The sequence below is a fragment of the Lolium rigidum genome, chromosome 1 (assembly GCF_022539505.1).
Source record: "Lolium rigidum isolate FL_2022 chromosome 1, APGP_CSIRO_Lrig_0.1, whole genome shotgun sequence".
Classification (NCBI taxonomy): Eukaryota; Viridiplantae; Streptophyta; class Magnoliopsida; order Poales; family Poaceae; genus Lolium; species Lolium rigidum.
Genome location: NC_061508.1, coordinates 161,400,162 through 161,426,950, shown reverse-complemented (window position 1 = coordinate 161,426,950; position 26,789 = coordinate 161,400,162). Strand labels below are relative to the sequence as shown.

The following is a 26,789-nucleotide window of genomic DNA, read 5'->3' as shown; positions in this document are numbered from 1 at the left end:
GAGCATAACTGCAGCCTCGGACCTATTTTCGCTGCATCCAGCCTTCCGAAATGGGAAGCATCTGATGTTGATGGAATAGTCTGCACAATTGGACATTGCAAACATAGCTGCAATTTTTTCATCTGAAAAATAAAAGATGTAGTACTTTGTTTCGTTCCAAATTAGTTTTCTTGGTTTAGACGTGTTTAGGACTCCTTTAATTCATAGGATTTGCATAGGATTTAGATCCTATGAAAATTGTTCCTACACTATTTGTTTGATTCGTATGATATAACTCTATAGGAATCTCGTTGTGCAAATTCTATAGAACAAAATATTAGGTCTTACCTCATGAAAAATTTCCAAGTCCAACAGCATAGTACAAGTCAGGACGTGTGAATAACATGGCATACATCAGAGATCCCAAGGCAGAAGCATATGGAGTATTTTCCATTCTCTTCCTTTCCTCAGGAGTTTTAGGACACATTTCCTCACTGAGTTTTATTCCTGCCGTTAATGGCACAAAAGCATGATTGCAGTCTTCCATAGAGAATCGTTTTAATACAGATTTTAGATAATTCCTTTGAGTCAAACCCAAAGTTCCTTTATTCCGATCTCTAAGTATTTCCACTCCTAAAACATAAGAAGCGTTTCCCATATCTTTCATATCAAATGCAGAAGAAAGCCATGTTTTAACTTCTACCAACATTTCCTTATTACTAGAAGCAATAAGTATATAATCAACATATAGCGATAAGTGTAAAATTTCCTCCCACTATTTTAAAATATATACAATGGTCTCCTTCCATCATAGTAAACCCATATGATGTTATAGCATTATCAAACAAGATATTCCATTGTCGTGAAGCTTGTTTAAGACCATAAATTGATCTATTTAGCTTGCATACCTTTCCCTGATTTCCCTTTTCAATAAAACCATCAGGTTGCAACATATAAATTTCCTCATCTAAATGGCAATTGAGAAAAGCAGTTTTAACATCCATCTGATGCAATTCTAGATCAAAGTATGCAGTCAATGCACCCAATATTCGAATAGAAGTAAATTTAGCTACAGGGGAGAAAGTTTCCACAAAGTCAATGCCTTCTCTTTGTGTGTACCCCTTAGCAACCAGTCTAGCTTTATATTTTTCAATATCACCAGAAGCATTCAATTTCCTTTTAAAAATCCACTTAGACCCAATTGGTTTCCGATTACTAGGTAGATCAACCAATTCCCAAACCTTATTTCTTTCCATGGATTCTAGTTCCTCACGCATGGCTTCCATCCATAATTTAGATTCAGGACAATACATGGCATGTTTAAAAGATTTTGGTTCTTCCTCTAAACTACAAGTTTTAGAGTGCACTTCCCCCATAAAAACATAATAATCGTCAAGATATGACGGTGCAGCTACATTCCTCCCACTTCTCCTAGGTAAACTAGTTGAGGGAGTGCCACCATTAATTTCAACGGTAGATGGAGTTTCCTGATTATTAGAATCAGTTTCAGTATTTAGTTCACTTGTATCCTCTCGGGTTGCTAACAATTCCAGTCTCGCATGTTTAGCACGGCGAGGTGTATCCTGGTCCAGAAAAAACTGCATCTCTACTTTCTATTAGCCTTTTCTTTTCAGCATCATAAAATCTATAACCTTTTGAACCAGAAGCATAGCCAATAAATATTCCTGGAAAACTCTTAGGTTCCAGTTTAGTTCTCAGTTGACTAGGAACTCTAATTTGGGCATTACAGCCCCACACAGCTAAGTTCAGCACTGTAGGTTTCCTCCCTTTCCAAAATTCATAAGGAGTAGAGCTAACAGACTTACAAGGTGAATGATTAAGAAAGTAAACAGCTGTATGAAGCGCCTCTCCCCAAAAAGATAAAAGAAGATCAGAGTATGCCATCATAGACCTAACCATGTCCATTAAGGTTCTATTCCTCCTTTCAGCCACACCATTTTGCTGCGGAGTGTAAGGTAAAGTATAGTGATGAACAATTCCATTTTCCTTGCAAAAATCATCCATAATTCCTGATGTGTATTCACCACCACGATCAGTTCTTAGCACTTTAATCTTTTTATTGAGTTGATTCTCTACTTCAGCTTTAAAAATCTTGAACATGTCAAAACCTTCCGACTTATGCTTAATGCGATAAACATAGCCGTACCTTGAGTAATCATCTATAAATGTAATGAAGTAGAGTTTCTGTCCTATTGTGGGTGTAGACATTTCCCCACAAATATCTGAATGAATTATATCAAGTGGTTCACTTGACCTTGAGGCCTTGGGAAAGGGTGCTCTAGTCATTTTCCTACGACACATGCCTCACAAATGTCGTAGTCTTCCCACTTGAAGTTTAAAATTCCAGAACTAATTAACCTTTTAATTCTGTTCTTTGAGATATGACCCAACCGAAGATGCCAAAGGTATGACTCCGAACAATTATTATCACCATTTATATTCCTCACTACGGAGTTTTGTTCGGTGACCATGCAGTCCATTTTATCAATATCTAGGAAATCCTCAATATAATAAAGACCATCAAATTTATTTCCTGATTGAACTAAATTTCCGTCCATCAGTATATTAACCTTGCAATCTCCAAATAAAACTTTAAATCCAATTGATTCTAGTCTAGAAACAGAGATTAGATTCTTTCTCATGCTAGGGGAATAGACTGTGTCTTTCAATATTAATTTTCCTCCTTTTGGGAGTTTAAGAACATAATCACCTATGCCCAGTATATCAGCTTTTGCAGTTGTTTCTAGATAAATAAATCTAGTGCCTTTTGGTATAGGTGTTAAAGAAGTGAAACAATCACTATTCCGTGCAATATGCGAAGTGGAACCAGAATCTACTACCCAATGGTCTGAAGCAGAAGTAGTAAATAATGATTCTGAACACACAAATAAATCACACGTACCATCAGGGGAAGAGTTGTCCTTCTTCCCATCATGACGTTTGTCTTGATGATGCTTCCTAGGCTTCTCATTTGGCTTGTATACCCTTTTCTTCTTTGGGCAGTCTTTGCGAAAATGCCCAGAATCTCCACAATCATGGCATCTAAAATTCCTCTTATCAAAATCAGAGTTGGCTCCTTTATTTGCATGATCATCCCAGCCCCTCTTCCTATTGATCTTGTCCCTCAAATCACCACCTTGACGCCCTTTCTGCCAACGCATCCTTTCTTCACCAAGGTGTAACTCATGATTCTGTGAGTTTTTATCTTTCCCTTGTGAAGACTTACTATCTTCTTCCATGTGCAAATGATACCTCAAATTGCGCATGTTAATTACTCTCTCTGAATGACAGAAAGACATCTTGAATTGTTCCCAAGTGTGCGGCAAAGAGTTGAGCGCAATCATAACTTGCACTTCTTCGAGAGAAAGGATATCCAGCAATCCTAAATTCCTCATTTACTACACACAACTTGTTTAAGTGTTCATTAACGAGACCCACCTTGTGTCATCTTTGTATTTAAAACTCTATTGACCAAAGCTGAGCACCCTCACCAATGAAACTTCTCCATAATCCTGCTCCAATCTGCTCATAATTTTATATGCAGTTACCTCCGATTCATATTCACTAGCCAAAGAATCATACATTGAACCAAGTATGAAAATCCTAGCCTTCTTATTGTCCTTTGTCCACTCTTTCATCTCCTCCTGCTCATCGTCTGCATCATTGGCTGGTTTCTTTGGTGTAGGCTTCCCAATTATGTATTCCAAATTTTCAGCAGTTAACAGGAACATGAGTTTCCTCTTCCAAACAGTGAAATTTGTGCCATCCAGCTTGTACGATCTAAGCAACTCAGCAAAAACGCTATTTGAAGCCATTGGAGACTATCCCGTAACAGCAGAGAACACCACAGAACAGTAGCAGCAAAACAGGCTTGACTTTCAGATTCCAAGCAACCAGCTTGTTGGAGACAGAGTACTTGGGCGCTACCTGATCGTACTGTGGAGGTTTTGCCTTCGAGGCATAGCAGGACGACGAGATCGATGGAGAACGGCCTGGTGTTGGTGGCGCAGGTGCTGCCGATGGCGTCGAGGCGGCGTGATTCAGCGACGGCCGACGGGGCAACGTGATGCAGCGGAGAACGGCACGGTGGATCGTCGACGAACTGGGGTGGCGGCGAGGTGGAGCCTACGCCGGCGACGAGGTTTTCCGACGTGACGGTGCTTGAAGCTGATTCGTGAGGTCGGCGGCGGAGACTGGAGTAGATCGATCTGGATCGATCTAAAGAAACGAGCGTGTGGGCTTACGTTCGGGTCAGCGTGTTGAGATTCTTGTGTCGGTGGAAGCGTAGAGTTTGCAGCGGAATATTTCCTCAGATCGGAAAGAGCTCACGGCTAAACTAACCGTTCCAGATTCCGGTTAATCGCCATTAACCCTAAAACCGTGCGCTCTGATACCAATGTAGAAGAGAATAGATTTGTGGTCTACCCCTATTTCTCTACGCTTATCCGTGGTGCCGCTCACATTTCGCATATATGAGTCTAGGGGTAGGGACCTACTTATATTGTGTTTCCAAATAAGATTCCTAGTTGTTTAAACTAGTTTCCGGGATAGAGTCCAGATCAAACTACCAACCACGATATAATTTGTCTGTTAACGGATTCTACCCGTTTAGTCCCAGGAACACGCACTTGTGAGCAATGCGTCATGATCATGTAATAATTCCAGTAATCATGTAAGTCGACATTAGGGCTGTAATCTATCTAACCATGACATAGTTCCTTCCAATCATCAATGTACCCGGGTAGTCTTTCCAATGTATACACAGATACATTGTATTCCATTGATAATCGACCAACTTCCTTAGGCATATAATGCACTAAGTATATTCCAGCAAGTACATATTTAATTAATTCCATGCCAAACAACAAAAGCAGTTCCATGTGCTAACACACGTATGATTCCATATAAGGTTTTCCAAATATTGATAATACCAAGTAATTTGAATAAAGTTGCAGGACACATATTTCCTACACGGAAGAGGCCGAGCAGAAGGCTCCCCTCGCTGGCTGCGTCGAGTCCTTCCGCCGGAGCCAGAAGATGCCCTCTCGTCGGTAGATTCAGGCTTCCGTCACACGTGAGATATGGAGAGTCAGTGGAATTAGAGGCTCTCTCCCGACCTCGTCCGCCTCTTCCGAGAGTTCCAGTCGGCCTTCCAAAGCTAGTTACGGCTGCCCGCGTCCACCTGGTACAGGCGTACAGCACGACCAGTGTGCTGCTGCTCCTTGCCAAGCCATCCGCTCCATCTCAACCATGTCCTATTCCCACGCTGCCTGCACTGATCTACTACTCATGTTAGAACATTGCCTCACGGAGCATCACTTGTGAATCTCTTTTTAAGAAGGACCAGAGTAAGCATGGACAGGTCTAGAACATCGTGGAGGTATCTACCATATATACTGTTATTGGCTTATCCGGTTGTTCCCAGCTGTTGGATTTAAGAAACCAACGACTGACATTGATTGTTCAGGGCCAATTCAAAATTGGTACATTATATAGGGGTATAGATATAGATATAGATAAATTTAAATACACACAAAAGGTTACTAATTTAGGAGGAGCAAGTTTTTTTTATTTTCTTTCCGCAAGCTTGGATCTGTTTGTTGATAGAAACGTTCCAGATTAAGACTATGAACCCCATAACCGAGCAAGCGCGGAATTCTAAAAAAAAAAGAGTGCACAAGCTTACCTTCTCTGAGACAGAAGAAATTGCCAAAGATTAATGGATGTAGAATGCCTTCAGGGTAAGCATTGCGAAATGTGAAAAATGAAAAAACAAGTGAATACGCCCACCGTGGGGCTTTAAGAAACCAACGAGTGACATTGATTGTTCAGGGCCAATTCAAAATTGGTACATTATATAGGGGTATAGATATAGATATAGATAAATTTAAATACACACAAAAGGTTACTAATTTAGGAGGAGCAAGTTTTTTATTTATTTTCTTTCCGCAAGCTTGGATCTGTTTGTTGATAGAAACGTTCCAGATTAAGACTATGAACCCCATAACCGAGCAAGCGCGGAATTCTAAAAAAAAAACAGTGCACAAGCTTACCTTCTCTGAGATAACATTTACTGTAATTGACATCAGACAGAAGAAATTGCCAAAGATTAACGGATGTAGAATGCCTTCAGGGTAAGCATTGAAAAATGTGAAAAATGAAAAAACAAGTGAATACGCCCACCGTGGGGCTCGAACCCACGACCACAAGGTTAAGAGCCTTGCGCTCTACCAACTGAGCTAGACGGGCTTTGAAAGGTGGAAGGCCTAATAGGTTAGGTGGAGCAATCATACCATACTGGTAAGCGGTCTAATACAGAGACCTTGGGCCATCCTGCTTAGTTAGGCTTATTGTGGACTCTATCTCTATCCACCGTGGCTTTTGTAGGCCTTCTCCAGCTCTTGTGCCTACCTTTTAGTGATATCCGAGTCCGTTTGCTTTTTAGCAAATGAGATTGGGATTCTTTTCTTACTACTAGAATAGAACCGGGGACTGGGACGGGAGAGAACGCCGCCCGCAACGGGAGCCACGGGGAGTCCGAGAGAAGACCGGCGTCCCTATTCTGCTTCTCCCGTTTGGCGCAGCGCTGGATTACCAGGTACTCTGTCGGAATTCTCCACTTGTTTCGTCGTTCGGCCCCCAGGTTATATGAGCTCAGTGCTGGGGGATCAGATCCGGTTAATTTCGTGGCTGAGAACCCAACCAGCCGGGCGGCCGTACTCCTCAGATTTCACCTGGTTCCACTAGTATATGGATTCATTGGCAGATTCACAGTCATAACTTATACCCATAAATCATCGAGAGCGGGAGTGATTGATTTGAGACATGTCTAAGCGGCCGCTCAACTGCGATAGCGCCGGCGGCAAGGGGAAACACCTCTACCTGGCGCTGGATGACTGCCACAAGGGCTTCAGCATCTACAAGATCGACCCTGACACATTGCAAGACACCACCGCCGACCTGCAGGGACCAATGGATGGGTTCCCTGAGCCTCCCATCCTCCGGCTAGCGGCACAAACAGTCAACTGTGCCATGAAATTCACCGCCCTCGGCAGCAACATCTTCATCGCCACCAACCCACGCTGTGGCCAGACGCCCACCCTCGTCTACAACACTGAGACGACGGCGCTGACCATCGGCCCTTGTCTTCCGGCTCCGCTGCTCACTGGCTTCAACATCTCTTTGACCGCCAGCGACACACTCTACGGGATGTCATCCTTCTATTCTAACGTGAGGCTGCAGCATTCCTTCCAAGGGTTGTCGCGGGCACCAGAGACACGCAACAAGCAGCTGTCATGGTCGTCTCTTCCAAGGCCCAGCATGGAAGACTGGTCCTGGAAGACCGTCCCATCACCGCCTCCGTTCGGCGAGGGCGACTGGATCACCTCCTACGCCGTGCACCCAGACGGGTGCACCATCTTCATGTCTGCACAAGATAGTAACAACGACAGCCTTGACAGAGGCACCTACTCCTTCAACGCCGAGAATTGCAAATGGCGGTGGCATGGGGACTGGGTGCTGCCTTTCGATGGCCAAGGTTACTTCGACGAGGAGCTGGATGCATGGGTCGGGCTTCTCGAGGATGGCCATGTCTGCTCCTGCCAAGTCCCCTCCCGCAGCGGCATGAGCAGTGTGCAGCCAGAGTGGAAGATGGTCAGGGACAAGTTGTTCTGCAAGGTCCCGCAGAGCCAGCAGCTGCCGGCGGGGCCAAGTGCCACTCTCGCACACATGGGAGACTGCAGATTTTGCCTTGTGGAGTGTGTGATGCGCGAGGGACTGGAGTTCCCTGAAGCCTTTGGTGACCGTGGTGGTTGCATGCTCCATATCACCATGTTCGGCCTCAAGTATTCTCATAAAGGGGAGCTGCAGATAGAGAGCCGTCACACCACCTCCCATGTAATTTCTAAGCATCTTTTACAAGTTAAGCCTGTGGTGTTCTGGATGTAGGTGGGTTGTTGTATGCATGCTGTGGATGTAATCTGTGACTTGTGACACCATAGGGAGAAATAAATGAAATCGATTATTCTCTTCAATTTCGTTTCTGTTTGCCAGGTCTGGAATACACAGTTATGCCAACAAATTTCCAAAAACGCTGATGCTTACTCCATCAGTACACCAAACAGTAATATATTCACTAACCAAATCAGCAAGAACTAGAGATTACCATATGTTTCTTCATCTTATGTCTGTTTGGTACAAGGAAAAGAAGCACAACATTTATCGAGGTCTGCTTCATAGCTGTCTCAGAAAATATGAATACCACATTACACAGTACTCTTTGATTAGACTGCTTGGGTTTACTCATTTTTTCCAACCAAGAACACCACCTGTAAGTCATTTCCGGATTAGCAGCACGAGAATATCTAGTTCGTCTGTAGTCTTCCAAGGTAGTGCGAAGGATAATATCATTAACACGCTACCTGTTCAGTCATGTAATTCATCTCTCTTCTCAAGATAGTACTGATTGGTAGGTGCAATAATACCTTTGAAAAGATGCCTGTTCTGTCCACATATCATAAGTTCAAGTTTGTATAAAACTTTTCAAGTAAAAAAATGTAATTTGAGACACTATCGTGCCAAGCTGTTCACATGGCATAGAAGGTTATACTACAAACAGCTAGTACAGAGCATAAGGCAGTACAAGAAACAGAAGATCAGGAAGCACCCTGCTCTGAAATTTGCAACAGGGTTTTTTTTGTTCATGTTCTGGAACAGTTCAGTCTCTAACCAAAGGACGACCAATGGGTTTAGACATTCACAGATTCAGCTGAATCCATTTTGGTGCAACAATTTCGAGAGAATAGTTTGTGAAGTCAAGACTGGACGATTCTAAATTTTATTGGCAGATTTCCAAGAGAGGCAACAACGTAATCAACAAACTTTACATTTGTCCAAATATTTTCTTCTTATTCCTGGTGAGTGCATAAATTGCTATATGTTCTACATTGTCTGACATGAATCCCACCTAACTCACACTTGCCTTTTGCTCTGATTTATTCAGCCTTTTGTTTAAGGCTTGGTTTTTAGTTTTATTACTCTCGTACCATCCTACATACTGTATACTGTGAACATTATCGCTTCTTAGTTTGTAAACTGTTATCCTTTTTGAAATAAATTGGAGATTGGTTTCACACTTATTTTCTGAAACAATAGCTAGCCTTGTGTGCACAAATCTCTTAAGCTATGAGCATTATGTTAGCTATGTATGTCAGAGTTCATCCATAGAATGAAGTCTTTCAGATTTTTCTATTCAGTTCCATGTTGGGCTGAGTTACCAACAAATATATTTTCGAATATAGAGGAAACCGTGGAAAAAATTTCAATTCATAGTAATCTATATCATATCTAGGTATTCTCTTCCAAATATATGTGCAGCCAACAGGAAACAGAACATAAACTAATCTCTGCTATGTTTTTTCCTTAAATACAGGTACAAGTGTTTTTGTGCCCTGCTGAAGGGTTTACCTTTATTAAAAACAACACGGAAAGAAAACTAATTGCACCATGCATATCAAATATCACTTTGAGCTTGAACTTCAAAGTAACAGCTAAAAATTGTGTATGTTACAAATATGCATACCATCATGATGTCGACGTGGCTATTGTCTAGTTCATTTTCTGAAACTCCCTGCAAATATTAGTTAGCCATTTCTTCATACATGTAACTACACTCAACGGAACTCTGACAAAATACAGCCATTGGAAAACAACAAATGCAATTGTAGGTGTCTTGTACAAAATACAGCCATTGGCAAACAACAAACGCAATTGTAGGTGTCCTGCTGAACAGGTGAACGACTTTGTTACATGTGCAGTACTGTAGCAGGAAGAGACTGGATGACTTAGTTCTTCACTACAGAGCTTCTGTCCAGGGCGTCGAGGACAGTTGAATGACTTTGTTACATGTGCAGTATTGTACCTGGAAGAGACTGTATGACTTAGTTCTTCACTACAGAGCTTCTGTCCAGGGCCTTGAGGCGATTGTAGCTGGAATAGAATGGATGACTTAGTTCTTCACTACAGAGCTTGGGCGTTGAGGCGATATGTGCCCAGCAAGCTCTCGGCATATTCCCGTACATACAAGCTTTCCTGCACAACCATTAGAGAAGAAGAAAATTACTCTTCAACATTTACAACTGAAACCTTTAAAGCAATGGGATTCAACAAGCCTGGAGTTTTAGTGAAAATAAAAGAAGATATTTACCATATAGCACAGCATACTCTATGCTAAGAACAGAATTCAAGAGATTGCCCATTATATATTTCTTTCCCCCCACATTGTACATACCTCAAATCAACCCATAACATACTGCAGCTTGAGATTCTTCAAATATCCAGCTCTATGCATGGCATGCTGGAAATCTCCCATGAAATTTGGGCAGAGATGGCCCACAATGTAACCGAATAGTTCCTCCTCTGACCTCGCTGTGTGTTGTCTACAATTCCGGATAAGTTTCAGTAGGCCAGGCACATCATCACTATATGTGCTCCTGAAACGCCCAGCTTCATCTTTGCTCAGAAATGTGTCATTGAGGAAGCAGGTCATCTGTAAGCATTTCTTCTGCCAGCCCTTGTATTTTGCCAAATCCGATATAACCTGTTTGTAAGCAGGGTAGTCACTGACCTCCAAATCAAGGAGCAGGTCATTAAGGGACATCAATACCTCCGCTGCATGCCGGCCCTCCATCAAAGCAAAATGGTGCTGTAGCAACTCACACCCAACTTTAGCTTCTAACAGTAATGCTAACCACTGAGTGATAGTATCAGGTTTTCCCTTTCCATGAAACAGCTCCTTATTGACCATTTTCACAAAGCCTTGGTAATCACTCTTCTTATCTCTATCACCAGTGTACTCTTGCAAGCTACCTTCCTCCACATCCCCAATCCTGACTGAATGAGATGCATCAATAAGGAAATTTCTTGCAGAATATCTTCCTCTGAGGGTCAGCTTATCATTGTTCATATGGACCACTGCATTGAATGATTTTCTGGTATATAGTATCAATTCATCGCAAGGTACCAAGGAGTAGTGCCCCCCTTCACTCCCAGGGGTTATTATCAAACTTGTAACTCTTTCTTTGTTATTAACAGCCCACTGTTCTAGGTTTGTACTGCTTGAATTATCCAGCTTACACTGATACCAGTGATGGTATGAGCTGTAGTTTATAACAGCACCCTGCCTGCTGGATTGACTTTCAGATGCCATAAGCTTCCTCTTTAATCTCTTAGCACTGAAGCTTGTATCATGACAGCATGGCCGCAATTTCTTACTTGTGGATACCACTGATCTGCATATTTTGTTAAAAGAATATGTCACATATGCTGATTCGTACTCAAACTGGACAAGAATTTTATTCCACTTCCTATTTAGAAAATAACTTTCAGTATTCAGAGGAAAGATAAATAATTCATAGGCTCTTAGGATGCTAAACCATGTGCAAAATATAAAAATTTGTAAGATGTACATTGTTCAAAACAGTTTACCTTGTAGTTGACTGCTATCGACAATACTAGTACCTACTGTGAAAAGCACGCATTGGCTAACATTGATGAAATATGAATAAGTGTTTATACTGACTTTTACAATTGAGTTTCATATCAATACATGTTTTCAACTTTTCATACCTTAAAAAACTACAAAAACACATATACCACGACTTTGCAATAATAATACCTTTGATCATCATCAATGCTGCATGTCTTTGTTGGAGTCTCGTAGACAATAGGTACACCACCACTCTGACAGAGACAATACAAAATTAAATGTGTCAGCCATCTATATTTAGCTACAAATTTCTAGGAAAAGAAATAACAAAACTTATTTACATTCTACCTTCTCGTCAAGTAATCTTCCTTGCTGGCAGCAGAAATCAATCCAAATGTTTTTAACAACTTTTTTCCCATCGGTCCTCCATATAAGATTGGCACCAGCAGACAAATCCTCCTAAGAATAGGCAAGTAAGTTCAGCACACAAGAAAGGTGAATGCAGAAGGTTCAAAATAAGAGAATGCATAAGTGCAGCATTTTTCTGTTGCTTAGAGCTTTGGGTGCTTAAGCGTTTTTAAACTTTGACAGAACTTTACCTAATATCAGCATTCAGCACAATGGACGTGTAAACTTCCAGAATATATATGAACACTATAGCAGATTAGCAAACCTGCAATCAAATAGGAACTAAAACAAACAAAAATACCAAATTCATTGATTGGCGAATCAATCACATTTAGTCACAGGCAAGCAAACTTCAAATAATTAGGTCTGATTAGTTGATAACACACAATGAACAAGAAAAATGACAGATCAATGAAGTCCTAGCATCCCTTCCATCGCGGCCTTGCGTTCAAGAATATATATAAATAAAAATAGCAGATCAGCTTAATAATGCTTCTTTTGAACAACACAGAAGGAAGTTCAATATGCAAGTTACTGGACATCGACTATTAATACACTTACCATCAGGACAATGTGAGTCGCAATATCATAATCAGTAGAAGGTAACATCTGTCCCACCATGCGAATGATCTTATCTCTGCATTCGATTTTCTGCATAGTTCATACGAACAGACTATATCAGTTTGCATGCTTAGGTTTTGATACCACAAATAATTGCATATGCAGAGTATCATTATATCAGTTCCTACGACAAAGTAATAGGATTCCAGAGGGGCAATTTAGAAAAGTTTGCTTAGAAACCGGAAAGGTACCAGGTTACTAGGGATGCCAAGAAGAATAAAGCGCATTCCAGAAAATAGCCTGCTTTCCACTCTGTCGTCCTTGTGCCCTCTGCATAAGTCCCCTCCCTCTCTGGCACCTTGGACTCCTCCGCCCCAGTAGTTGCTCCCTCGTGGAGTTGCAAGGTTCTTGCTTCCTTCATGGCAATTGTGCAAGAAGTCCCTTCTATTAGCTGTATATTCTCCCTTCCTGAGTTCAAAAGAAATTGCAGGATATTGGATATGGAAAGTAAACTTATCATTTGCCAGTACAAGATGGGAATATGCTATGGTGATGGTAATCACCTGTAAGTTGTGTTATCGGGGTTATCAACTCTCAGATGTCTTGCACATTGACTCGCCCTGGAGGTTGTAGCTTTTGCAACTATTGTCGGACCCTTCCATTAAGTGAAACCATATACAAGTGTTCAGTAGAAAGTTCACTCAAGGAATAGCTACAAACCAGAAGGAAAACTAGATACGCAAATAAAGAGTTGGCATAAAAACGGGCACCACATCAGAGGCAACATATGGTCTAAAGGATTCAATCACTCAAGACAACTGCATGTTGATGAACAAGAGCAATGTGTTTTTAATAGCTGACAAGAAGCCTGATGAAAACATCCAGGGCCAGATGGCCCAATTACAATGAATGAAAAAAAAAACAATAATTAATCAGGGGACTTATGTCTGAACCTGCACAGAATCAAGGAAGCCAGAGAAGAATGTTGTGCGCTTTTTGATAACTTTGAGCAAGCAGTATATACTATGACTATGACAGCAAGCTAGCAGGAATTGGTCGGGGGGCTCATGTATAGGAACCTACACCTGATTCGCAGAACTCGGTAGAAACCTTCCTACTTCGTTACTTAGGGGGCGGGGGAAACTCGGATCTAAAGATCGGAAGAAACGCACAAATCACCATTTGCAAATTCGAGAGCAAGAACTAAAGGAGGATCAAGTGCAATTGCAAGAAAAATAAATCTACAGGCCAAAATATATGAACCCTAGGCTATACCTGCCGCGAGGAGCTGTAAGCTGTGTTATCGGGGTTATCAACTCTCAGACGCCTTGCAGCTTCTGCAACTATTGTCGGACCCTTCAATTAAGTGAAACCATATAAAGTGTTCAGTAGACAGTTCACTCAAGGAATAGCTACTAACCAGAAGGAAACTAGATACGCAAATATTGAGTTTGCGTAAAAGCGGGTATCACATCAGAGGCAACATATGGTCTAAAGGATTCAGTCAGTCAAGACAACTGCATGTTGATGAACAAGAGCAATGTGTTTTTAACGACAAGAAGCCTGATGAAAACATCTAGGGCCAGATGGCACAATTACAATGAATGAAAAAAACTAATAATTGATCAGGGGACTTATGTATGAACCTGCACAGGAATCACGGAAGCCTGATGAGAACATCCAGGGCCAGATGGCACAAGTACAACGAATAAAAAAAATGATCAGGGGGCACTTTGTCTGAACCTGCACAGGAATCGCGGATGCCAGAGAGAATGCTGTGCGCTTATTGATAAATTTGAGCAAGCAGTACATATCATGACTATGGCAGCAAGCTAGCACGAATTGCTCGGGGACCTCAAGCAGGAACCTATACCCGATTCGCAGAACTTGGGTAGAACCCTTACTTAGGGGGCGGGGGAAACTCGGATCTAAAGATCGCAAGAACCGCACGAATCACCATATGCAAATTCGAGAGCAAGAACTAAAAGAGGGTCACGCGCAATTGCAAGAAAAATAAATCTACGGCCCAAATCTACGAACCCTAGGTTGTACCTGCCGTGCGGAGGCGCTGCTGGGGTCGCCGCAGAAGGAGGCTTGTGGGTCATCCGCGCAATCGGCACCGCGGATTTCTCGCCCGCCGCTGATGCCTCCGGTGCCGCAGCCTCCTCCGCCACCGCACCAGCCTCCGATCCTTCCCGTGGACGGCGGCATAGCGACTAGCGAGGGCGCGGCGAGATGGAAAGGGAGGAAAGTGGGAAATTCTGGCGAGGAGATGAGAGTGAGACCGAGAAGGATACAGGAAATTTTGGGGGTGAGGAGGAGAGGGAAGTGAACTTCGAACAAGGTCGCCGAGATTCGTGCAATGATGTATTCCGTTCTGATTCTTATTCGGGAGAGGTGGCAACTGAGAACGTCTCTGTCATAAAACAAAAAAAAAAAACAAAAAACAAAAATCTGAGAGAGGTTGGAGGCTTGGAGCGGCATGGACCAATTTTTTCCTGCGAAACACACGCTTGAAACTCACTTTTTTTTTTGCGAAATATACATAAACTATAGATGCACTCACATCCTATTCCTACTAGTTGAATGCACGTGCGTTGCTACGGATTAGTCAAGTAATACGAATAAAAATTCATACGCACAGAAAACACAGTGTGACTATAATGAAATATTTAGAGAAACCATGAGAAGCAATTCATGAAATCTAATTCAACAACATGATATCTCAAACTCATGACAATCAACTTTCAAGAACCTATTTGAAATTAATATACCGTCTCATCTATTGAAGTGTGGCATAGTTCCTCATTTCCGTCGCCCACGTAGTACCTCACCACGTGTCTTCCCCTTTCTCATAATCCACAAGTGACCAGCCTCCTCGAGCAATGTTCCTATCACAAACATGCTTGAAACTCCTATGGATTCTACCTTCAGCCTTGTAATTATACAAAATTTTCGCAACAGAGGGTCATCCTTTCTACATAAAGAAGAAAAATGGATCAACAAAAGACTAAATAGGAAGATAGAAGACAAGAGAAAACACTAATGAAAATAATCACCACTTCTTAATAACAATCTCATCTCACGAATCAAATGTATCTTAATGATAAAGAGGGTCACCCAAAATAAGTAAGTTATACTTACCATGAAAGTAACTGTGATTTACTTGCATAAGTTTGAGATACGCTCTTCAATTTATCATGCATTAGAGTAACTCTAGCTATTCTCAAATCAAAGAGGATGCTAGACTACTAAATTTTCAGAGGTGTGGTGCATATAATATTACCTAGTAGGTTAACTTTCATGTACCTAAATTTCGGTGTATTATTCCAGCAAACAAGGCGCATGAATAAAAGAAGCTAAACCAAAGTGCTCTAGCTAAACAAAGGTTTGACAGGCAATAATAGTTCATTAGTTTTATGAAATGTAGAAAATTCATTGTTTTTAATACAGCTGTAGTCCATGAAGAGATACTACCAGGGCGATCTACCAATTAGGTATATTTACTCTAGAACTATTGAGAACCAGCTTCAAGTTTACTACAGAAAACATGTTTCATTTATGTCTACTCCCCAGACTATTTGCTGGGCTAATTTTATGTTATTCACTCATATCTCAAGCTTATTTTTCTCAAGGAGTTTATCCATATGAAAAGTTGCCGAAGTTGAATTGGTGTTACTACAAAATCAGGTGAACAATTCTTTTGTAAAGGAGTAGTGTACGAAGCACGTTTTTCTATCAATGCATGCAAAAGAGACCTCTATGAGCCAAACAAGATACAAGCCGTAATAAGAAGAGCCATTTTACGAATTTCAATGCTAAAATATTCGTAAAATGCAAAAAAATAAAGCCAAGTCTGTGTCAGCGATTGACTTACTCCCAATGCTGAAAAGTGAACTTTGGTTTGACACAGTCGCATGCGGGATCGGCTGCAAAATCTCTTGTAGGCCTTAATATTGGAGATCAGGAAGGTCGTCGCCTGGTCGCGTCAATGAGATGCGTCATCACACGATCTGGACCTGCGTTGGTGTTTTCTTAATGACCCCTAGTCCTACATGCTATTCACCTCTCGTGGAGCATGCGGGGGACAAAGGGGTCTTGGTTCCTCCTACAACAATAAGTAAGATTAAATGCATTCTCACCGGTTGCCACATTGCATATAACAACATATTTACCAAAATAGAAGCTGGGAGAGTGCCATCAGTGGGCTGTTGCATCGGCGAGCGAGTAGGGAGGAGATTCATCTCACATGCATAACAGACTCTCCTCCCTCCTCGAAGGTTGTGCCTGATGTCGTCGCCTCTTCCCTGCACCACTCCCTCCAGCGTTATTCCTACATCTTCCTCTCTTCCTCCCGTCATCAATGTTGTCAACCGCGTGCAAATCCATCTGCCCATCCCTTAGGGTCTTTTGCATGTTCCTTCGCAGCGCTCTTCACATGTCCTGCAATGGAATCAAGATGACCATTCCGACGCAGTTGAATATGAAATGCAAGTTTGTGACGAACCAAGACAGTAGCAGAAGGCAACACATTGAAATCTATCAACTGGGAACATAAGAATGCATCATATTAGAAAGGTTTAGCACTCGGGAATGCAATAAATCAAACACATGGAGTATAATATGCAAAGCCAATGAAGTGTGGCCAAAAAATGTCAGGCATGGACTTGACGAGGATCATGTCGGTCGCATCCAGGCAGGTGTGGTAATGAAATCTCTTCACCTTGCAGAAGGTGCGGGCCCAGATGAGGAAGGGCCGAAGAAGACGGATGGCCAGAGGGGGAACCGGCCCGACGCGCTCCTGCCCAGGATCCACGGCACGTTGATGGAGGTGTGCGACATCTCGGTTATGACGTATGCGATGTTGATGGTTGCCAGGATTGGGACTATGGTGGTGGTGGTCATCGACGAAAGGGAATAGGCGAGGCGATACCGGTCATGGAGGCAGGCAGGAGAGGCCGACCTGGGTGGTGGGAACCTACGACGTTGTAGAGGTTCCGCAGGCAGGTCATGCAGCGAAGCCAAACACCCACAGAGGCAGCACGCGTTGGGAGCCTGCGGCGGCGAGAAGAAAAATCGGCGATAAAGCAGAGATATTTTTGATGGATATTTCCTTACACCTACGAATAGGAAAGACATCAGGGCAAGTAAGGAAAGAAAATGTACGCAATTATATCTTTTCTGATGTGTATCACGCGGTGGGAAATACGTGATTGATTGGATATGATTCATGATACTGCATGATTTTGTTTTGCGAGGAACCATGATTTTGATATTGTGCGATGATAAAAAAGGAAAGAGGCACGACTTGCCTTGTAATTAGATCCGACGATTGGATGTTAAGCTTAGACCGTGAGATTAGATTAGAGGGTCCAGATTGTTTTAATGACGACCATCAAAGTGCGTTGAGTGTTAAACGACCAACTCCCATTTAATATTAAAGACTAGTTGAATGCACGTGCGTTGCTACGGATTAGTCAAGTAATACGAATAAAAATTCATATGCACAGAAAACACAGTGTGACTATAATGAAATATTTAGAGGAATTACCATGAGAAGCAATTCATGAAATCTAATTCAACAACATGATATCTCAAACTCATGACAATCAACTTTCAAGAACCTATTTGAAATTAATATACCGTCTCATCTATTGAAGTGTGGCATAGTTCCTCATTTCCGTCGCCCACGTAGTACCTCACCACGTGTCTTCCCCTTTCTCATAATCCACAAGTGACCAGCCTCCTCGAGCAATGTTCCTATCACAAACATGCTTGAAACTCCTATGGATTCTACCTTCAGCCTTGTAATTATACAAAATTTTCGCAACAGAGGGTCATCCTTTCTACATAAAGAAGAAAAATGGATCAACAAAAGACTAAATAGGAAGATAGAAGACAAGAGAAAACACTAATGAAAATAATCACCACTTCTTAATAACAATCTCATCTCACGAATCAAATGTATCTTAATGATAAAGAGGGTCACCCAAAATAAGTAAGTTATACTTACCATGAAAGTAAGCTTGTGATTTACTTGCATAAGTTTGAGATACGCTCTTCAATTTATCATGCATTAGAGTAACTCTAGCTATTCTCAAATCAAAGAGGATGCTAGACTACTAAATTTTCAGAGGTGTGGTGCATATAATATTACCTAGTAGGTTAACTTTCATGTACCTAAATTTCGGTGTATTATTCCAGCAAACAAGGCGCATGAATAAAAGAAGCTAAACCAAAGTGCTCTAGCTAAACAAAGGTTTGACGAGGCAATAATAGTTCATTAGTTTTATGAAATGTAGAAAATTCATTGTTTTTAATACAGCTGTAGTCCATGAAGAGATACTACCAGGGCGATCTACCAATTAGGTATATTTACTCTAGAACTATTGAGAACCAGCTTCAAGTTTACTACAGAAAACATGTTTCATTTATGTCTACTCCCCAGACTATTTGCAGGGCTAATTTTATGTTATTCACTCATATCTCAAGCTTATTTTTCTCAAGGAGTTTATCCATATGAAAAGTTGCCGAAGTTGAATTGGTGTTACTACAAAATCAGGTGAACAATTCTTTTGTAAAGGAGTAGTGTACGAAGCACGTTTTTCTATCAATGCATGCAAAAGAGACCTCTATGAGCCAAACAAGATACAAGCCGTAATAAGAAGAGCCATTTTATGAATTTCAATGCTAAAATATTCGTAAAATGCAAAAAAATAAAGCCAAGCTGTGTCACTGATTGACTTACTCCCAATGCTGAAAAGTGAACTTTGGTTTGACACAGTCGCATGCAGGATCGGCTGCAAAATCTCTTGTAGGCCTTAATATTGGAGATCAGGAAGGTCGTCGCCTGGTCGCGTCAATGAGATGCGTCATCACCTGATCTGGACCTGCGTTGGTGTTTTCTTAATGACCCCTAGTCCTACATGCTATTCACCTCTCGTGGAGCATGCGGGGGACAAAGGGGTCTTGGTTCCTCCTACAACAATAAGTAAGATTAAATGCATTCTCACCGGTTGCCACATTGCATATAACAACATATTTACCAAAATAGAAGGCTGGGAGAGTGCCATCCGGTGAGCTGCTCGCATCGGCGAGCGAGTAGGAGGAGATTCATCTCACATGCATAACAGACTCTCCTCCCTCCTCGAAGGTTGTGCCTGATGTCGTCGCCTCTTCCCTGCACCACTCCCTCCAGCGTTATTCCTACATCTTCCTCTCTTCCTCCCGTCATCAATGTTGTCAACCGCGTGCAAATCCATCTGCCCATCCCTTAGGGTCTTTTGCATGTTCCTTCGCAGCGCTCTTCACATGTCCTGCAATGGAATCAAGATGACCATTCCGACGCGGTTGAATATGAAATGCAAGTTTGTGACGAACCAAGACAGTAGCAGAAGGCAACACATTGAAATCTATCAACTGGGAACATAAGAATGCATCATATTAGAAAGGTTTAGCACTCGGGAATGCAATAAATCAAACACATGGAGTATAATATGCAAAGCCAATGAAGTGTGGCCAAAAAATGCCAGGCATGGACTTGACGAGGATCATGTCGGTCGCATCCGAGCAGGTGTGGTAATGAAATCTCTTCACCTTGCAGAAGGTGCGGGCCCAGATGAGGAAGGGCCGAAGAAGACGGATGGCCAGAGGGGGAACCGGCCCGACGCGCTCCTGCCCAGGATCCACGGCACGTTGATGGAGGTGTGCGACATCTCGGTTATGACGTATGCGATGTTGATGGTTGCCAGGATTGGGACTATGGTGGTGGTGGTCATCGACGAAAGGGAATAGGCGAGGCGATACCGGTCATGGAGGCAGGCAGGAGAGGCCGACCTGGGTGGTGGGAACCTACGACGTTGTAGAGGTTCCGCAGGCAGGTCATGCAGCGAAGCCAAACACCCACAGAGGCAGCACGCGTTGGGAGCCTGCGGCGGCGAGAGAGAAAATCGGCGATAAAGCAGAGATATTTTTGATGGATATTTCCTTACACCTACGAATAGGAAAGACATCAGGGCAAGTAAGGAAAGAAAATGTATGCAATTATATCTTTTCTGATGTGTATCACGCGGTGGGAAATACGTGATTGATTGGATATGATTCATGATACTGCATGATTTTGTTTTGCAGGGAACCATGATTTTGATATTGTGCGATGATAAAAAAGGAAAGAGGCACGACTTGCCTTGTAATTAGATCCGACGATTGGATGTTAAGCTTAGACCGTGAGATTAGATTAGAGGGTCCGGATTGTTTTAATGACGACCATCAAAGTGCGTTGAGTGTTAAACGACCAACTCCCATTTAATATTAAAGACTAGTTGAATGCACGTGCGTTGCTACGGATTAGTCAAGTAATACGAATAAAAATTCATACGCACAGAAAACACAGTGTGACTATAATGAAATATTTAGAGGAATTACCATGAGAAGCAATTCATGAAATCTAATTCAACAACATGATATCTCAAACTCATGACAATCAACTTTCAAGAATCTATTTGAAATTAATATACCGTCTCATCTATTGAAGTGTGGCATAGTTCCTCATTTTCGTCGCTCACGTAGTACCTCACCACGTGTCTTCCCCTTTCTCATAATCCACAAGTGACCAGCCTCCTCGAGCAATGTTCCTATCACAAACATGCTTGAAACTCCTATGGATTCTACCTTCAGCCTTGTAATTATACAAAATTTTCGCAACAGAGGGTCATCCTTTCTACATAAAGAAGAAAAATCGATCAACTAAAGACTAAATAGGAAGATAGAAGACAAGAGAAAACACTAATGAAAATAATCACCACTTCTTAATAACAATCTCATCTCACGAATCAAATGTATCTTAATGATAAAGAGGGTCACCCAAAATAAGTAAGTTATACTTACCGTGAAAGTAACTGTGATTTACTTGCATAAGTTTGAGATACGCTCTTCAATTTGTCATGCATTAGAGTAACTCTAGCTATTCTCAAATCAAAGAGGATGCTAGACTACTAAACTTTCAGAGGTGTGGTGCATATAATATTACCTAGTAGGTCAACTTTCATGTACCTAAATTTCGGTGTATTATTCCAGCAAACAAGGCGCATGAATAAAAGAAGCTAAACCAAAGTGCTCTAGCTAAACAAAGGTTTGGCAGGCAATAATAGTTCATTAGTTTTATGAAATGCAGAAAATTCATTGTTTTTAATACAGCTGTAGTCCATGAAGAGATACTACCAGGGCGATCTACCAATTAGGTATATTTACGCTCTAGAACTATTGAGAACCAGCTTCAAGTTTACTACAGAAAACATGTTTCATTTATGTCTACTCCCGATACTATTTGCTGGGCCAATTTTATGTTATTCACTCATATCTCAAGCTTATTTTTCTCAAGGAGTTTATCCATATGAAAAGCTGCCGAAGTTGAATTGGTGTTACTACAAAATCAGGTGAACAATTCTTTTGTGAAGGTGTAGTGTACTAAGCACATTTTCTATCGATGCATGCAAAAGAGACCTCTATGAGCCAAACAAGATACAAGCCGTAATAAGAAGAGCCATCTTACGAATTTCAGTGCTAAAATATTTGTAAAATGCAAAAAAATAAAGCCAATCTGTGTCACTGATTGACTTACTCCCAATGCTGAAAAGTGAACTTTGGTTTGACACAGTCGCATGCAGGATCGGCTGCAAAATCTCTTGTAGGCCTTAATATTGGAGATCAGGAAGGTCGTCGCCTGGTCGCGTCGATGAGATGCGTCATCACCTGATCTGGACCTGCGTTGGTGTTTTCTTAATGACCCCTAGTCCTACATGCTATTCACCTCTCGTGGAGCATGCGGGGGACGAAGGGGTCTTGGTTCCTCCTACAACAATAAGTAAGATTAAATTCATTCTCACCGGTTGCCACATTGCATATAACGACATATTTACCAAAATAGAAGCTGGGAGAGTGCCATCCAGGCGGCTGCTGCATCAGCAGCAGAGTAGGGAGGAGATTCATCTCACATGCATAACAGACTCTCCTCCCTCCTCGAAGGTTGTGCCTGATGTCGTCGCCTCTTCCCTGCACCTCTCCCTCCAGCGTTATTCCTACATCTTCCTCTCTTCCTCAAATCATCAAAGTTGTCAACCGCGTGCAAATCCATCTGCCCATCCCTTAGGGTCTTTTGCATGTTCCTTCGCAGCGCTCTTCACATGTCCTGCAATGGAATCAAGATGATCATTCCGACGCAGTTGAATATGAAATGCAAGTTTGTGACGAACCAAGACAGTAGCAGAAGGCAACACATTGAAATCTATCAACTGGGAACATAAGAATGCATCATATTAGAAAGGTTTAGCACTCGGGAATGCAATAAATCAAACACATGGAGTATAATATGCAAAGCCAATGAAGTGTGGCCAAAAAATGCCAGGCATGGACTTGACGAGGATCATGTCGGTCGCATCCAGGCAGGTGTGGTAATGAAATCTCTTCACCTTGCAGAAGGTGCGGGCCCAGATGAGGAAGGGCCGAAGAAGACGGATGGCCAGAGGGGGAACCGGCCCGACGCGCTCCTGCCCAGGATCCACGGCACGTTGATGGAGGTGTGCGACATCTCGGTTATGACGTATGCGATGTTGATGGTTGCCAGGATTGGGACTATGGTGGTGGTGGTCATCGAGGAAAGGGAATAGGCGAGGCGATACCGGTCATGGAGGCAGGCAGGAGAGGCCGACCTGGGTGGTGGGAACCTACGACGTTGTAGAGGTTCCGCAGGCAGGTCATGCGGCGGAGCCAAACACCCACAGAGGCAGAACGTGTTGGGAGCCTGCGGCGGCGAGAAGAAAAATCGGCGATAAAGCAGAGATATATTTGATGTATATTTCCTTACACCTACGAATAGGAAAGACATCAGGGCAAGTAAGGAAAGAAAATGTATGCAATTATATCTTTTCTGATGTGTATCACGCGTTGGGAAATACGTGATTGATTGGATATGATTCATGATAATGCATGATTTTGTTTTGCATGGAACCATGATTTTGATATTGTGCGATGATAAAAAAGGAAGGAGGCACGACTTTCCTTGTAATTAGATCCGACGATTGGATGTTAAGCTTAGACCGTGAGATTAGATTAGAGGGTTCGGATTGTTTTAATGACGATCATCAAAGTGCGTTGAGTGTCAAACGACCAACTCCCATTTCATAGTAAAGATTCCTGATGTGTATCACGCGTTGGGAAATACGTGATTGATTGGATATGATTCATGATACTGCATGATTTTGTTTTGCAGGGAACCATGATTTTGATATTGTGCGATGATAAAAAAGGAAAGAGGCACGACTTTCCTTGTAATTAGATCCGACGATTGGATGTTAAGCTTAGACCGTGAGATTAGATTAGAGGGTCCGGATTGTTTTAATGACGACCATCAAAATGCATTGAGTGTCAAACGACCAACTCCCATTTAATAGTAAAGATGACTTTGAGTCCAAAAATCTAATTCGACAATTATTAAGATTGATAAAGTTATGAGAGACGCCTGGCTATTAATGAACATATCACCTCAATATTTCACCGTTTACGATAACTAAAGTATCAAGGCTAGGAGATAGGGTGTGTCGTGTGATGCAGTTTGCACTTCGAGGTAACAGCCCCCCACACATCGTTTTCATTTTTCCCTTTATTCTATTTTGTAAGTTTTGATCGTCAAAAAAAATCTTTGTAAGTTTATTCCTTTTTATTTTCTCATTTTCTTTTTTTTGTCTTCCCTTTGTATTTTTTTTTGCGAAAAAACCACTTATCTACTAATAATCGTACATAGTAGTATAAAGAACAAAAAAATATAAAAAATTACAAATTGGTCTTTAGATTACCTAGCGATGACTACAAACACTAGCATGGGCCGAAGGCGTGCCACTGTCCTCGTCGCTCCATCACTGGAGCTGGGCAAAGCTAGTCGTAGTAGTTTTGTTGTAGTAAACAAAATGGAAGTCATCGTATTGAGACCACAAAGGACCAGCGCACCAAAGCAGCAACCATCGCCAAACATGATATCTGTAGATCAGAATAGCCAGACCTGAAACCATACCAACGAATACAAGAACCGGCTGGGTAGGAGGAAATCCGTGGAACAGACAACTCCATGCGCCCTCCGCCGGGGCTAGACGCACCACCAGAGTGAGGATAGTGCGGAGAGGATCATATTCTGACCTCGAGATGTAGCCGCCGCCTCACCATCTCGCAGAAGACACTAGAAAAAAACCTAAACAAAGAACGGGAACCCTCCCACCAGCAAGAGGTCGTGGTCCGTCATGCCTCCAAGGTTGTAATAACATCTTATAATAGATGCTACCATGTGTGTAGGCTCTCTACATCTTCTCTTCCACCACACCCACCAGGTGTTCGAAACGCGTGAAAGGTCTAATGAGCGACTACATGGGTGAATAGGAGTTAACACAATTTTTGCCTTTTTCAATTTTAGGGGCTTTGCAACAAGTAAAGGTGAGAAATTTAGCAAGGGGTGGGCCTATATGATGTAAGAGCAAGATAAACTAAGACAATAAAGGACCAACAAGTAAAGTAACCACGTAGAGCAAGTAGCAAGAGCAAGATAAAGGAAGCGATATAACCGAACCAAGGTGAAGACACGAGACGCAGGGGATGTTTCATGTGGTTCCTTTCCAAGGGAAGTACATCTACGTTGGAGAGGTGTGGTGCCACAAAGGCCACCAACCACCACAAAGGTGTCATGTAGCACTACAAATAATTGGGGCTTCAATGATGGTTTGATACTAACAGTTTGAAAATTTGTCAGCGAATGTCTTTTTCTGTGACGGTACTGTGTTTTCGCGTCACAGGTGGAAATCTGTCAGCGAATGTCTTTTTCTGTGACGGTACCGCGTTTTCGCGTCACATGTGGGCGGCCCGAACTGCGGAGTCGGCAGGGGGGTCATCACACGAGCTGGGCTTCGGGCCTGTGGACAAACTCTGCACGCTTCTGTTCACGTACTTTTCTGTCTGCTCGCACGACAGTCCAAGGCCAATAACACTGGGACCCATATTTGTAAGGGGAGACAGTCACTGTCTGCACACATGTACCTGGACTGCAGCACTCGGGCCCGTATGTCAGGTACCGACACGACCCTCATGCGTGGGGCTGCTTGCACGTGACGGGTCTTGCAACGGCGCCAGAAAAAGTAGCTCCTTGTGACGGTAAAGCACACGTCCGTTGGGAACCCCAAGAGGAAGGTATGATGCGTACAACAACGAGTTTTCCCTCAGTAAGAAACCAAGGTTATCGAACCAGTAGGAGATAAAAGCCACGTGAAGGTTGTTGGTGAAGGAGTGTAGTGCGGCGCAACACCAGGGATTCCGGCGCCAACGTGGAACCTGCACAACACAATCAAGATACTTTGCCCCAACTTAACAAGTGAGGTTGTCAATCTCACCGGCTTGCTGAAAACAAAGGATTAAACGTATGGTGTGGAAGATGATGTTTGCTTGCAAAGAACAACAGAGAACAATGATTGCAGTAGGTTGTATTTCAGATGTAAAAGAATGGATCGGGGTCCATAGTTCACTAGTGGTGTCTCTCCAATAAGATAAATAACATGTTGGGTGAACAAATTACAATTGGGCAATTAACAAATAGAGAGGGCATAACAATGGACATACATATCATGATGACTACTATGAGATTTACTTAGGGCAGTACGACAAAGAACATAGACCGCTATCCAGCATGCATCTATGCCTAAAAAGTCCACCTTCGGGTTAGCATCCGCACCCCTTCCAGTATTAAGTTGCAAACAACGGACAATTGCATTAAGTATCGTGCGTAATGTAAACAATACAAATATCCTTAGACAAAGCATTGATGTTTTATCCCTAGTGGCAACAGCACATCCACAACCTTAGAACTTTACGTCATCGTCCCGCATTCAATGGAGGCATGAACCCACTATCTAGCATAAATACCCCATCTTGGAGTTACAAGTATCAACTTGGCCGAGCCTCTACTAGCAACGGAGAGCATGCAAGATCATAAACAACACATATATGATAGATCAATAATCAACTTGACATAGTATTCCATATTCATCGGATCCCAACAAACACAACATGTAGCATTACAAATAGATGATCTTGATCATGATAGGCAGCTCACAAGATCTAAACATGATGGCACAATAGGAGAAGACAACCATCTAGCTACTGCTATGGACCCATAGTCCAAGGATGAACTACTCACGCATCGGTCCGGAGGCGGGCATGGTGATGTAGAGCCCTCCGGTGATGATTCCCCTCTCCGGCGGGTGCTCGGAGGTGATCTTCGAGAACCCCCGAGATGGGGTTGACG

General features: G+C 42.4%; 1 protein-coding gene and 1 non-coding gene across 2 annotated transcripts; both read right to left on the bottom strand.

Annotated features, from left to right (window-relative positions):
- Positions 1–6,176: 6,176 nt before the first annotated feature.
- TRNAK-CUU lies at positions 6,177–6,249 on the bottom strand. The gene has a single exon. It is a non-coding gene; the product is annotated as a tRNA-Lys (tRNA).
- A 3,432-nt stretch (positions 6,250–9,681) lies between these two features.
- LOC124682668 lies at positions 9,682–14,583 on the bottom strand. Its single transcript, XM_047217312.1, has 10 exons — positions 14,507–14,583; positions 13,730–13,810; positions 13,018–13,109; positions 12,706–12,922; positions 12,455–12,544; positions 12,085–12,158; positions 11,834–11,944; positions 11,675–11,739; positions 10,289–11,288; positions 9,682–10,089 (listed from the first exon to the last, which is right to left on the bottom strand). Exon 9 carries the CDS (start codon positions 11,204–11,206, stop codon positions 10,295–10,297), a length of 912 nt encoding a protein of 303 aa, XP_047073268.1. The 5' UTR covers positions 11,207–11,288; positions 11,675–11,739; positions 11,834–11,944; positions 12,085–12,158; positions 12,455–12,544; positions 12,706–12,922; positions 13,018–13,109; positions 13,730–13,810; positions 14,507–14,583; the 3' UTR covers positions 9,682–10,089; positions 10,289–10,294.
- Positions 14,584–26,789: the final 12,206 nt, after the last annotated feature.

Excerpts from the sequence above, each read along its gene's own strand:
- LOC124682668 (XM_047217312.1), bottom strand. The coding sequence starts at position 11,206 with ATGGCATCTGAAAGTCAATCCAGCAGGCAGGGTGCTGTTATAAACTAC.